General features: G+C 37.6%; 1 protein-coding gene across 1 annotated transcript in view; it reads right to left on the reverse strand.

Annotated features, from left to right (window-relative positions):
- The window catches only part of HERC1 (HECT and RLD domain containing E3 ubiquitin protein ligase family member 1), a 231,092-nt gene that overhangs the window by 124,511 nt on the left and 94,348 nt on the right, over positions 1–12,233 (reverse strand). Inside the window, exons 14-16 of the mRNA XM_053596078.1 lie at positions 11,812–12,033; positions 1,896–2,048; positions 1,339–1,471 (exon numbers count right to left, since the gene is read on the reverse strand). Coding sequence (XP_053452053.1) covers positions 1,339–1,471; positions 1,896–2,048; positions 11,812–12,033 — 508 coding nt within the window. The remainder of the gene's footprint in view (positions 1–1,338; positions 1,472–1,895; positions 2,049–11,811; positions 12,034–12,233) is intronic.

Below are 12,233 nucleotides of genomic sequence, written 5' to 3' on the forward strand. Positions count from 1 at the left end.
AAGAAATGTAACATGGATCAATTGTTTCAAACAAATTTAAAAATAAGTTAAAATAAAAACCCTAAGACATACTATTTTAGCTGTAAACTGAGTAGACTAATTCAATAATTCTTTGTTGAGCACTTACCTGGTAGCTAATGTACTGGTTAGTATTTATTCACTTTCAAAAAATACCCCTAGCAGACACTTTATGGGAAAGCATATGTACCCTGCATTCCAACAAAATTCAAAGGATTACAACTGCTTTCCTCAAAATGCATAATGAATTTCTCATTCATTAATTTCTCCTCATGTTCAAATTTACAAAAGATATGTTTATTCAGCTCTTATGGTAAACTATGCACAATTCTAGGTGAAGGAAATACAGCTATGAACAAAGCAGAAAAAAATTCCTGCCCTCTTGATGCATACACTCTAATGAGGAAAGCCTTTTGTATTTTTTAAACAAAATTTACTTTTTTCAAATTAAGATCACCTTAAATCATCTTTTTATTATGTGCATTGGTTTTAAACCAATTTTACTATTGCATTACATTTCGGGTCAGAGGACCTTTCAGAGATGAGCTCAGTTTGAACGTATTACATTTTAGTTGCTTGTGGAATACCCAAATAGAGGTATCTAATAAGCAACAATTTCAGTTTTTTGGTTTGTTTATTTCTTTTTTCAGTAGGGGAACTTCAAAGACAGCTGGTTTTAGACAAATACACTGAATTTTAGTTGTCTTCTGAACAACCAAGAAAAGATATCCAGTAGGTAGTTAGAGAAAGGCTCTAGGGCTAGGAAAGGAGATCTCAGGTACATAGAGATATGGAAGTCATTAACATACACTTAGTAGTTAAAAGACATTAGGACTAGAAAAGACCATTTGGGGAGAAAAGAGAGTTGACAGGAATATTCAGAGGATACTCAACACTAAAGGGTGTATCCAACAAAGAGAAACCTAGAGGAACCCACTGATAAAGACTGATGATTGAAAGATGAGGAAAAAAGGACTGTGACTACAAGGAAGAACTTATACTTCAAGAAGGAAAGAGAAACAATGAATGGCAAATGCTGAAGAAAGATAAAAATCTCACTTTATGCCATTTAAAATTAATCACTGAGTTTATATTAACCAATGCCTTTAAACTAGGCCTCTGTAATGCTGATTAAAATCTTTTAAGATCACTGCTACCACACACACCCCCAAACCAAGATTAAAGGGACCTTCAATAAAAAGGAGATTCAAGATCATTACTATTCCACTCAGAGGCTTCAGTACCTGTTAAAGGCTTTGGAAAGGCTAAAGATTCTTCCTTTTAACAGTGATTAAATTTGGAATCCAACACCAAACTTACCTCTTAATTTTTCTCCAACACTGCCATTCCAAGGACTTTCTTTGAGCAAATTTGCAGAACGTGAATAAATATCTGTGGCATGAGGCAACAAAAGCTGAAGATGTTTATGAAGCAAGGCCACACTGCTTGAGTTCTGAGGAGAAAAAAAATTCCTAACTTAACTACTTCAAAAGATTCATGATACAAAATAACATGGCATACCCAAATATTTGAGTTTCAGGATCCCGACCGAAGGCTGAGAGTGGTGGCTCAGGCCTATAATCCTAGCTGGGAGGCCAAGGTGGGTGAATAGCCTGAGCTCAGGAGTTCAAGACCAGCTTGAGCCAGAGTGAGACCCCTGTCTCTAAAAACAGGCAGGCGTTGTGGTGGGCGCCTGTAGCCCCAGCTACTCAGGAGACCAGGGCAAGATCACTTGAACCCAAGAGTTTGAGGTTGCTGTGAGTTATGATGCCATAGAACTCAAGACCAGGGCAACTGAGTGAGATTCTGTCTCAAAAAAAAAAGAAGGAAAAAAAAGGACCCTGATAGATCACCATATAAAGCAAAGAATTACATACCTCACTAATGTTATTGATATGGCAAAATGCCAGCAGCTGTTTCTGTAATGAACACAGAAGTTCATGGAGATGAGCAGGCTGACTGTTCTCTGATGATGATGTTCCAAGTAGAAATTTATCACTGTTCTTTTCTAGCTCTCCAAATGCTTGATCCTAAATGACATATAAATGAAGATTACATCTGAAGGTTTTGAAAATGAAAGTAATGTCCTATCATAAATGATCCTGTTTGATGGAGTATTGTCTCTTTTCTGCCATTAACATTTTTTAAATCTTTGCTATAATCCTTGCGATGTTAACTATAAGATAGTAAAATTCATCAAGCGAATTAAATTTATCTTTCTGTTAAAAAAATGTACAGACACCATGGAATATTATGCAGCCTCAAAAAAAGATGGAAACTTTACCTCTTATATGTTTACATGGATGGAGCTGGAACATATTCTTCTCAGCAAACTATCTCAAAAATGGAAGAAAAAGTATCCAATGTACTCAGTCTTACTATGAAACCAATTTATAGCTTTCTTATGAAAGCTATAACCCAATTATAGCCCAAAAAGAAGGGGAAAGGGGAGAGGGAGGATGGGTAGAGGGAGAGTAATTGGTGGGACCACACCTACGGTACATCTTACAAGGGTACATGTGAAATTTACTAGGTGTAGAATATAAATGTCTTAACACAATAACTAAGAAAATGCCGTGAAGACTATGTAAACCAGTTTGATGAAAACAGTTCAAATTGTATATAAAACCAGCACATTGTACCCCAAGATTGCATTAATGTACACAGCTATGATTTAATAATTAAAAAAAATTTATTTAAATGTACAATAGCCGAGTGTTGTGGTGGGCACCTGTATGGGCACCTATAATCACAGCTACTTGGGAGGCTGAGGCAAGAGAATCACCTAAGCCCAAGAGCTGGAAGTTGCTGTAAGCTGTGATACCACATAACTCAACCAAGAGCAACTTGGCAAAGTGAGACTCTGTCTCAAAAAAAAAAAAAAATGTACAGAAACTTCTAAAATAACAGAAAATAAGAAAAAGGAAAACAATACAACTACCCAAAGCAACATATGTCAACATTCTGATGCTACTGCTTTCCAGATCTTCTATTAAAGGCTTTGTTTTCATGCGCTTATGAATTTCTAAGAAATCAAAATTTTTTATTACAAAAGAAATAAGCCAGGCTTATTGGCGCAAACCTATAATCAAGCTACTGAAGAGGCTGAGGCAGGAGGATTGTTTGAGCTCAGGAATTCAAGGCTGCAATGTACTATGAGTGCACCTGTGAATTACTACTATACTCTGGTCTGGACAACATAGCAAGACCCTGTCTCTTTTTAAAAGGGATGAAGGAGCAGAGAGAGAGAGAAAAGAAAAAAAATAGAAGGGAGGGAATCAGGGATGGAGGAGGGGGAAAGAAAGGGAGGAAAAAAGGAAGATAGGCAAGCAGGCAGGGACTAAAGAGACATCACAACCAAATGCAACGTGTGATTCTGGACCTGATCCTGAATGAGGGGTGGGAGGCAGGAGGAACTGCTATAAAGGACATAATATTGAGACAACTGCAGAAATTTAAATACAGACTGTGTATTAGATAATAGCTCTGTATCAATGTTACATTCCCTGAATCCAATAATTATTCTGTTGTTATATAAGAAAATGTCCTTGTTCTCAAAAAATGCATACTTAAAATATGCTTGAGTACTTAGAGGTGGCCAGAATAATATCTGCCACTTTTGAATGATTTAGGGGAGAGGGAGAGAAAGAGAGAGGGACAGAGAGAGAGAGAGAGAACAAATTTGGTTGAAAAGCACAGGGGACTTCTTTGAATGATTCTTATAGCTCCTCTATAAGTTTTAAATAATTTCAAGTTTAAAATATTTTTAAAAAGAGGCTCAGCGCCCATTGCACAGTGGTTACTGCACCAGCCACATACCCGGAGGCTGACGGGTTCAAACCCTGCCCAGGCCAGCTGCACAACAATGACAACTACAACCAAAAAATAGCCAGGCATTGTGGCAGGCACTTGGGAGGCTAAGGCAAGAGAATCACTTAAGCCCAAGAGTTTGAGGTTGCTGTGAGCTCTGACGCCAGAGCACTCTATCCAGGGCGATATTGTGAGATTTTGTCTCCAGAAAAAAAAAACAAAAAAATTTTCTTTAAAGAAAAGCTCCGTAGGGCGGCGCCTGTGGCTCAGTAAGTAGGGTGCCGGCTCCATATGCCGAGGGTGGTGGGTTCAAACCCAGCCCCGGCCAAACTGCAACACAAAAATAGCCGGGCGTTGTGGCGGGTGCCTGTAGTCCCAGCTGCTCGGGAGGCTGAGGCAAGAGAATCGCCTAAGCCCAAGAGTTAGAGGTTGCTGTGAGCCGTGTGACGCCATGGCACTCTACCCAAGGGCGGTACAGTGAGACTCTGTCTCTACCAAAAAAAAAAAAGAGAAGAAAAGCTCCATATAAAAAATTCGGAAAATACTAAAACTGTATTTTAAAAAGTTAAAGTCACCATTTAGCCAATCACTCAAAGAAAGTGACTACAAACATTGCTTTTGTATATTTCTTTCTTTTGTCTTTTTTTATATTTTTCATAATACTGTACTTATATTCTATTTTTAGTCTGCCGCTTTCCAACAGAATCATATTTTCTACATTTTCACAAACGATGTATATATAAAATTTAAGTTATATAGTATTACTGAGTACATACACCATAATTTAGTTAACTACTCTATTTTTAGCTATTTCAGTTATTTCCAACTTGAGAGGATGATATGATGTGGTAAGTATCTTTACGCAGAAAATTTGGTGTGTTTACAATATGTAAGAGTCTGGGAACATTTTAAGAGCCTTGCTATAAGCTGCCAAATAGCACCATTATTTTAAAATTCTAGAACATGAATATTTGGTTTATATCACATCAGAAAGAAGTATTTTATGATTTTAACCCCAAACATGTATTTTATTTCCATTTCCATGTAATATACACATCTGCCTCAGCCCTAATGACATAAGAAAACCAACACTTTAATGTAGCATAAATGTTCCTTACAGCTTTGGAAAAAATTTTTCAGTTATTAACAAATGGATATACTGTAACATTGCTGCCTTCCATTTGTGGCCATCACCTCCTAGTACCAAATTAATTTTACATTCTTAAACCCTAAAGAAAATAATTCTGTAGGAACAATTTTCACTCCTTTTTCACTCTTAGTCAATAGGCCTTTTTTTTTTTTTTTTTTTTTTGGTTTTCTTTCTTTCTTTCTTTTTTTTTTATTGTTGGGGATTCATTGAGGGTACAATAAGCCAGTTACACTGATTACAATTGTTAGGTAAAGTCCCTCTTGCAATCATGTCTTGCCCCCATAAAGTGTGACACACACTAAGGCCCCACCCCCCTCCCTCCATCCCTCTTTCTGCTCCCCCCCATAACCTTAATTGTCATTAATTGTCCTCATATCAAGATTGAGTATATAGGATTCATGCTTCTCCATTCTTGTGATGCTTTACTAAGAATAATGTCTTCCACTTCCATCCAGGTTAATACGAAGGATGTAAAGTCTCCATTTTTTTTAATGGCTGAATAGTATTCCATGGTATACATATACCACAGCTTGTTAATCCATTCCTGGGTTGGTGGGCATTTAGGCTCTTTCCACATTTTGGCGATTGTAAATTGAGCTGCAATAAACAGTCTAGTACAAGTGTCCTTATTATAAAAGGATTTTTTTCCTTCTGGGTAGATGCCAAGTAATGGGATTGCAGGATCGAATGGGAGGTCTAGCTTGAGTGCTTTGAGGTTTCTCCATACTTCCTTCCAGAAAGGTTGTACTAGTTTGCAGTCCCACCAGCAGTGTAAAAGTGTTCCCTTCTCTCCACATCCACGCCAGCATCTGCAGTTTTGAGATTTTGTGATGTGGGCCATTCTCACTGGGGTTAGATGATATCTCAGGGTTGTTTTGATTTACATTTCTCTAATATATAGAGATGATGAACATTTTTTCATGTGTTTGTTAGCCATTCGTCTGTCGTCTTTAGAGAAAGTTCTATTCATGTCTCTTGCCCATTAATATAAGAGATTGTTGGCTTTTTTCATGTGGATTAATTTGAGTTCTCTATAGATCCTGGTTATCAAGCTTTTGTCTGATTGAAAATACGCAAATATCCTTTCCCATTGTGTGGGTTGTCTCTTTGCTTTGATTATTGTTTCCTTAGCTGTACAGAAGCTTTTCAGTTTAATGAAGTCCCATTTGTTTATTTTTGTTGTTGTTGCAATTGCCATGGCAGTCTTCTTCATGAAGTCTTTCCCCAGGCCAATATCTTCCAGTGTTTTTCCTATGCTTTCTTTGAGGATTTTTATTGTTTCATGCCTTAAATTTAAGTCCTTTATCCATCTTGAGTCAATTTTTGTGAGTGGGGAAAGGTGTGGGTCCAGTTTCAGTCTTTTACATGTAGACATCCAGTTCTCCCAACACCATTTATTGAATAGGGAGTCTTTCCCCCAAGGTAAGTTCTTGTTTGGTTTATCGAAGATTAGGTGGTTGTAAGATGTTAGTTTCATTTCTTGGTGTTCAATTCGATTCCAAGAGTCTATGTCTCTGTTTTTGTGCCAGTACCATGCTGTCTTGAGCACTATGGCTTTGTAGTACAGACTAAAATCTGGTATGCTGATGCCCCCAGCTTTATTTTTGTTACTAAGAACTGCCTTAGCTATACGGGGTTTTTTCCGGTTCCATACAAAACGCAGAATCATTTTTTCCAAATCTTGAAAGTACGATGTAGGTACTTTGATAGGAATGGCATTGAATAGGTAGATTGCTTTGGGAAGTATAGACATTTTAACAATGTTGATTCTTCCCATCCATGAGCATGGTATGTTCTTCCATTTGTTAAAATCCTCTGCTATTTCCTTTCTGAGGATTTCATAGTTTTCTTTATAGAGGTCCTTCACCTCCTTCGTTAGGTATATTCCTAGGTATTTCATTTTCTTTGAAACTATGGTGAAGGGAATTGTGTCCTTAATTAGCTTCTCCTCTTGACTGTTATTGGTGTATACAAAGGCTACTGACTTGTGGACATTGATTTTATATCCTGAAACATTACTGTATTTTTTGATGACTTCTAGGAGTCTTCTGGTTGAGTCTTTGGGGTTCTCTAAGTACAAGATCAGGTCGTCAGCAAAGAGGGAGAGTTTGACCTCCTCTGCTCCCATTTGGATTCCCTTTATTTCCTTGTCTTGCCTAATTCTATTGGCTAGAACTTCCAGCACTATGTTGAATAGTAAAGGTGACAGAGGACAACCTTGTCTGGTTCCAGTTCTAAGAGGAAAAGCTTTCAGTTTTACTCCATTCAGTAAAATATTGGCTGTGGGTTTGTCATAGATAGCTTCAATCAGTTTTAGAAATGTGCCACCTATCCCTATACTCTTCAGTGTTCTAATTAGAAAAGGATGCTGGATTTTATCAAATGCTTTTTCTGCATCTATTGAGAGGATCATGTGATCTTTATTTTTGCCTCTGTTAATATGGTGGATAATGTTTATGGACTTGCGTATGTTAAACCAACCTTGCATCCCTGGGATGAAGCCTACTTGATCATGATGAATGACTTTTTTGATGATAAGCTGTAATCTATTGGCTAGGATTTTGTTGAGAATTTTTCCATCTATATTCATGAGTGAGATTGGTCTGAAATTCTCCTTTTTGTTTGGGTCTTTTCCTGGTTTTCGTATCAGGGTGATGTTTGCTTCATAGAATGTGTTGGGGAAGATTCCTTCTTCCTCAGTTTTTTGGAATAATTTCTGCAGTACAGGAATAAGCTCTTCCTTGAAGGTTTGATAGAATTCTGGAGTGAAGCCATCTGGACCAGGGCATTTTTTGGTTGGAAGCTTTTTTATTGTTTCTTTGATCTCAGTGCTTGAAATTGGTCTGTTCAGGAGCTCTATTTCTTCCTGGCTGAGTCTAGGGAGAGGGTGTGATTCCAAATATTGATCCATTTCTTTCACATTGTCAAATTTCTGGGCATAGAGTTTCTGGTAGTATTCAGAGATGATCTCTTGTATCTCTGTGGGATCAGTTGTTATTTCCCCTTTATCATTTCTGATTGAGGTTACTAGAGATTTTCCTTTTCTATTCCTCGTTAGTCTGGCCAATGGTTTATCTATTTTATTTATTTTTTCAAAAAACCAACTCCTTGTTTCATTAATTTTCTGAATGATTCTTTTGTTTTCAATTTCATTGATCTCTGATTTGATTTTGGATATTTCTTTTCTTCTACTGAGTTTAGGCTTAGATTGTTCTTCTTTTTCCAATTCCATAAGATCTCTTGTGAGATTGTTGATGTGCTCTCTTTCTGTTTGTCGAATGTAGGCATCTAAAGCGATGAATTTTCCTCTCAAAACTGCTTTTGCAGTATCCCACAGGTTTTGGTAGCTTGTGTCTTCATTGTTGTTATGCTCAAGGAAGTTAATGATTTCCTGTTTTATTTCTTCCTTCACCCATCTGTTATTCAACAGAAGATTGTTTAATTTCCATGCCTTTGGGTGGGGTCAAGCATTTTTGTTAGAGTTGAGTTCCACCTTTAGTGCCTTATGGTCTGAGAAGATACAAGGTAAAATTTCAATTCTTTTGATTCTGTTGATATTTGTTTTGTGTCCCAGGATATGATCAATTTTGGAGAATGTTCCATGGGGTGATGAGAAGAATGTATATTCTTTGTCTTTGGGGTGGAGTGTTCTATATGCGTCTATCAAGCAAAGTTGTTCTAGGGTCTCATTTAAATCTCTTATATCTTTGTTTAATTTCTGTTTAGAGCATCTGTCCAGCTCTGTAAGAGGTGTGTTAAAGTCCCCTGTTATGATGCTATTATCAGATATCATATTGCTCAGACTGAGTAAGGTCTGCTTCAAGAATCTGGGAGCATTTAAATTGGGTGCATAAATATTTAGAATGGAAATGTCTTCTTGTTGTAGTTTTCCCTTGACCAATATAAAGTGACCATCTTTGTCTTTTTTGACTTTAGTTGCTTTAAATCCACATGTATCTGAAAATAAGATTGCAACTCCTCTTTTCTTCTGAATTCCATTTGCCTGAAAAATTGTCTTCCAACCCTTGACTCGGAGCTTTAATTTGTCTTTTGAAGCCAGGTGTGTTTCTTGCAGACAGCAAATGGATGGCTTGTGTTTTTTAATCCAGTCAGCCAATCTATGTCTCTTCAGTGGGGAATTCAAGCCATTAACATTTATGGAGATAACTGATAAGTGTGGTAGTATTCTATTCGTCTTATTTGGTGAGAGTCCATTGCTTAGTTTTATCTTTTGCATCAGTGTGGAGGTTAGGTTCTGTCCTTTGATTTCTGAGTTCTTACTTTGCTGCTGATCCATTGTGGTGGTCAGTGTGCAGAACAGGTTGAAGTATTTCCTGTAGAGCCGGTCTTGTTGTGGCGAATTTCCTCAATGTTTGTATATCCGTAAATGATTTGATTTCTCCGTCAATTTTGAAGCTTAGCTTAGCAGGGTACAGAATTCTGGGCTGAAAATTGTTCTGTTTAAGTAGATTAAAGGTAGATGACCATTGTCTTCTTGCTTGGAAAGTTTCATTAGAGAAGTCTGCGGTCACTCTGATGGATTTGCCCCTGTAGGTCAACTGGCGCTTACTCCTGGCAGCTTGCAGAATCTTTTCTTTTGTCTTGACTTTGGACAGGTTCATCACAATGTGTCTTGGAGAAGCTCAGTTAGATTTGAGGCGACCTGGGGTCCGATATCCCTCTAAAAGCAGTGTGTCAGAATCTTTGGTGATGTTTGGGAAATTTTCTTTTATAATATTCTCTAGTATGGCTTCCATTCCTCTGGGGCATTCTTCTTCCCCTTCTGGAATTCCTATAACTCGTATGTTGGAACGCTTCATAAAGTCCCATAATTCTGACAGTGAACGTTCTGCTTTCTCTCTCTTCTTTTCTGCCTCTTTTACTATCTGAGTTATCTCAAAAACTTTGTCTTCTACCTCTGAAATTCTTTCTTCTGCATGGTCTAACCTGTTGCTGATACTTTCCATTGCATCTTTAAGTTCCCTGATTGACTGTTTCATTTCCTTCAGCTCTGCTATATCTTTTTTATATTCTTTATATCGTTCATCTCTGATTTGATTCTGTTTTTGGATTTCCTTTTGGTTATTTTCCACTTTATTAGCAGTTTCCTTCATTGTTTCCATCATTTCTTTCATTGTTTTCAACATGTGTATTCTAAATTCCCTTTCTATCATTCCTAACATTTCTGTATAGGTGGAATCCTCTGCAGTAGCTACCTCATGGTCCCTTGGCGGGGTTGTTCTGGACTGGTTCTTCATGTTGCCTGGAGTTTTCTGCTGATTCTTCTTCATGAGTGATTTCTTTTATCTGTTTCCTTGCCCTAATTTTCCTTTCACTTCCTCTTGCTCTTTAAGTTCTTGTGCCTGTGGAAGTTGTGGGCGGGCTTAGACGGATTGAACACACGCGACCACTTGCCGGTTTTCCACTGTTTTAGTCCTCCTCTTGGGGTCCAAAAGTCTCTCGCTGACTCCCTGTATCCTCATAGGAGTGATGCTAGGCAGTTCCCACCAGCCGGAGATGCCTGGAGTCCTATCTCCCCAGACTAACGGTGCCCAGATGCAAGGAAGCTATTACTCGGCTGCCCATCTTGCTCCGCCAGCGACGAATAGGCTTTTTTTTTTTAAAAATAAGACAAAGTCTCAAGCTGTTGCCCTGGGTAGAGTGCCATGGCATCACAGCTCACAGCAACCTCCAACTCTTGGGCTCAAGCAATCCTCTTGCCTCAGTTTTTCTATTTTAGTAGAAACAGAGTCTTGTTTTGCTCAGGCTGGTCTCAAACTCGTGAGCTTAAGCAATCCATCCACCTCGGCCTCCCAGAATGGTAGGATTACAGGCGTGAGCCACGGTGCCCAGCCTCAACAGCCTTTTAATGCGGACAGAACAGAGCACTAAGACTTCTATGGAAGAAAAGGAACATTGAGACCAGGCATTGAAGAGGTATAGGAGACAATATGAAATGATACACAAATAATTCAAAATTAAATTGAATATTATTGAAATTCAGATGAATGGTATATTCTGATCCTAAAAAAGGCTGAGGCATACAGGAGTTTGCAGCTATAATTACATGGTTATATGGGATTATTCAGGTAACACTGCCTAGAGTAGTCAAGACTTAAGTCACAGATTGGTAGAGAAGAACAAACAAGAAATAGTTATATACAACATATAATTTGGGGGAAAGATGAGCTCAGATAAAAATGGTACATGAGTTGATAATAAAAGGTCTGAAGGGGTTTTAATTTAATACAAAGAGGTTATTTATTTAACACAAGGTTATTCGAGAAGTAAAAGGCTTAAAAGAGACCAGCAATAGTGGCAACAGCTACAACATTGCTATTAGTATTAGATCATGATGGCATGGGTTAGAATCCAAAAAAATGGAAAGAAAAAAAGGGCGCAATTTAAGAAATACCAGAGAGTAAGAATTAATGGCATCTTAATACGGAGAAAGCTGTAGGGTCCACTGTCTTCTCTTCTACAGATTAACCTATTCTTAGTATCCACCACACTGTTTCACTATAAGATTACACATGCTAAGGTTAATCCCTTGCTCATAGTCTTCTCTTTAAAAATGTTTGTGACTATTTTAATCTGTTTATTCTTCTACATTAATAACAGAAAAAATTGGTAAAATTCTAAAATAAATCTCTTTGGAATTCTGAACTACATGTTATTTGGCCCCCACAATATTTCAGAAGATCTGACATGTTTTCCCCTTTGAGGAAAGGGGCCTAGAGTTTTACTTATAAGTGTTTAAATGTCAAAATACATGATCTGAAAAGATCCCTACCCTTCATTCTTTTTTTTACTACAATGAAAAAGCAACTTACCGTATAAAATCCTAAATTTCTTAGGAGGGTCTTCATCAAAATTTCAGCCAGGTGAGTATCTGGATGACAGCTCTGAGCGCCATAAGGTTGATCTGACAGGTTTCCATAACCAGTACACACAGAAGAGAGGTCTGCAGCATCAGAGGGCGAACTATAGCCAAGTAGGGAGGCTACATGGGTATGATCTTGCAAACTGGTCAGAATGATATCCAGTTGCATTCTCTAAAAAACAGAGAAATAGGAACAAGTAAATATTTAGCTAAAAATGTACTAGAAAACAAAAAGGATCCCAGAAAAAAACTATACCAATGATCCCAACAATCCACTTAATAATTTGATAAACAGTAATCTTCTGCAAGTGTGTAATTATAAGAAAAGTAATCCAATTAATATCATTTAGGAAATACAACTTACATTTCATT

This window comes from Nycticebus coucang, chromosome 6 (genome assembly GCF_027406575.1).
Source record: "Nycticebus coucang isolate mNycCou1 chromosome 6, mNycCou1.pri, whole genome shotgun sequence".
Classification (NCBI taxonomy): domain Eukaryota; kingdom Metazoa; phylum Chordata; class Mammalia; order Primates; family Lorisidae; genus Nycticebus; species Nycticebus coucang.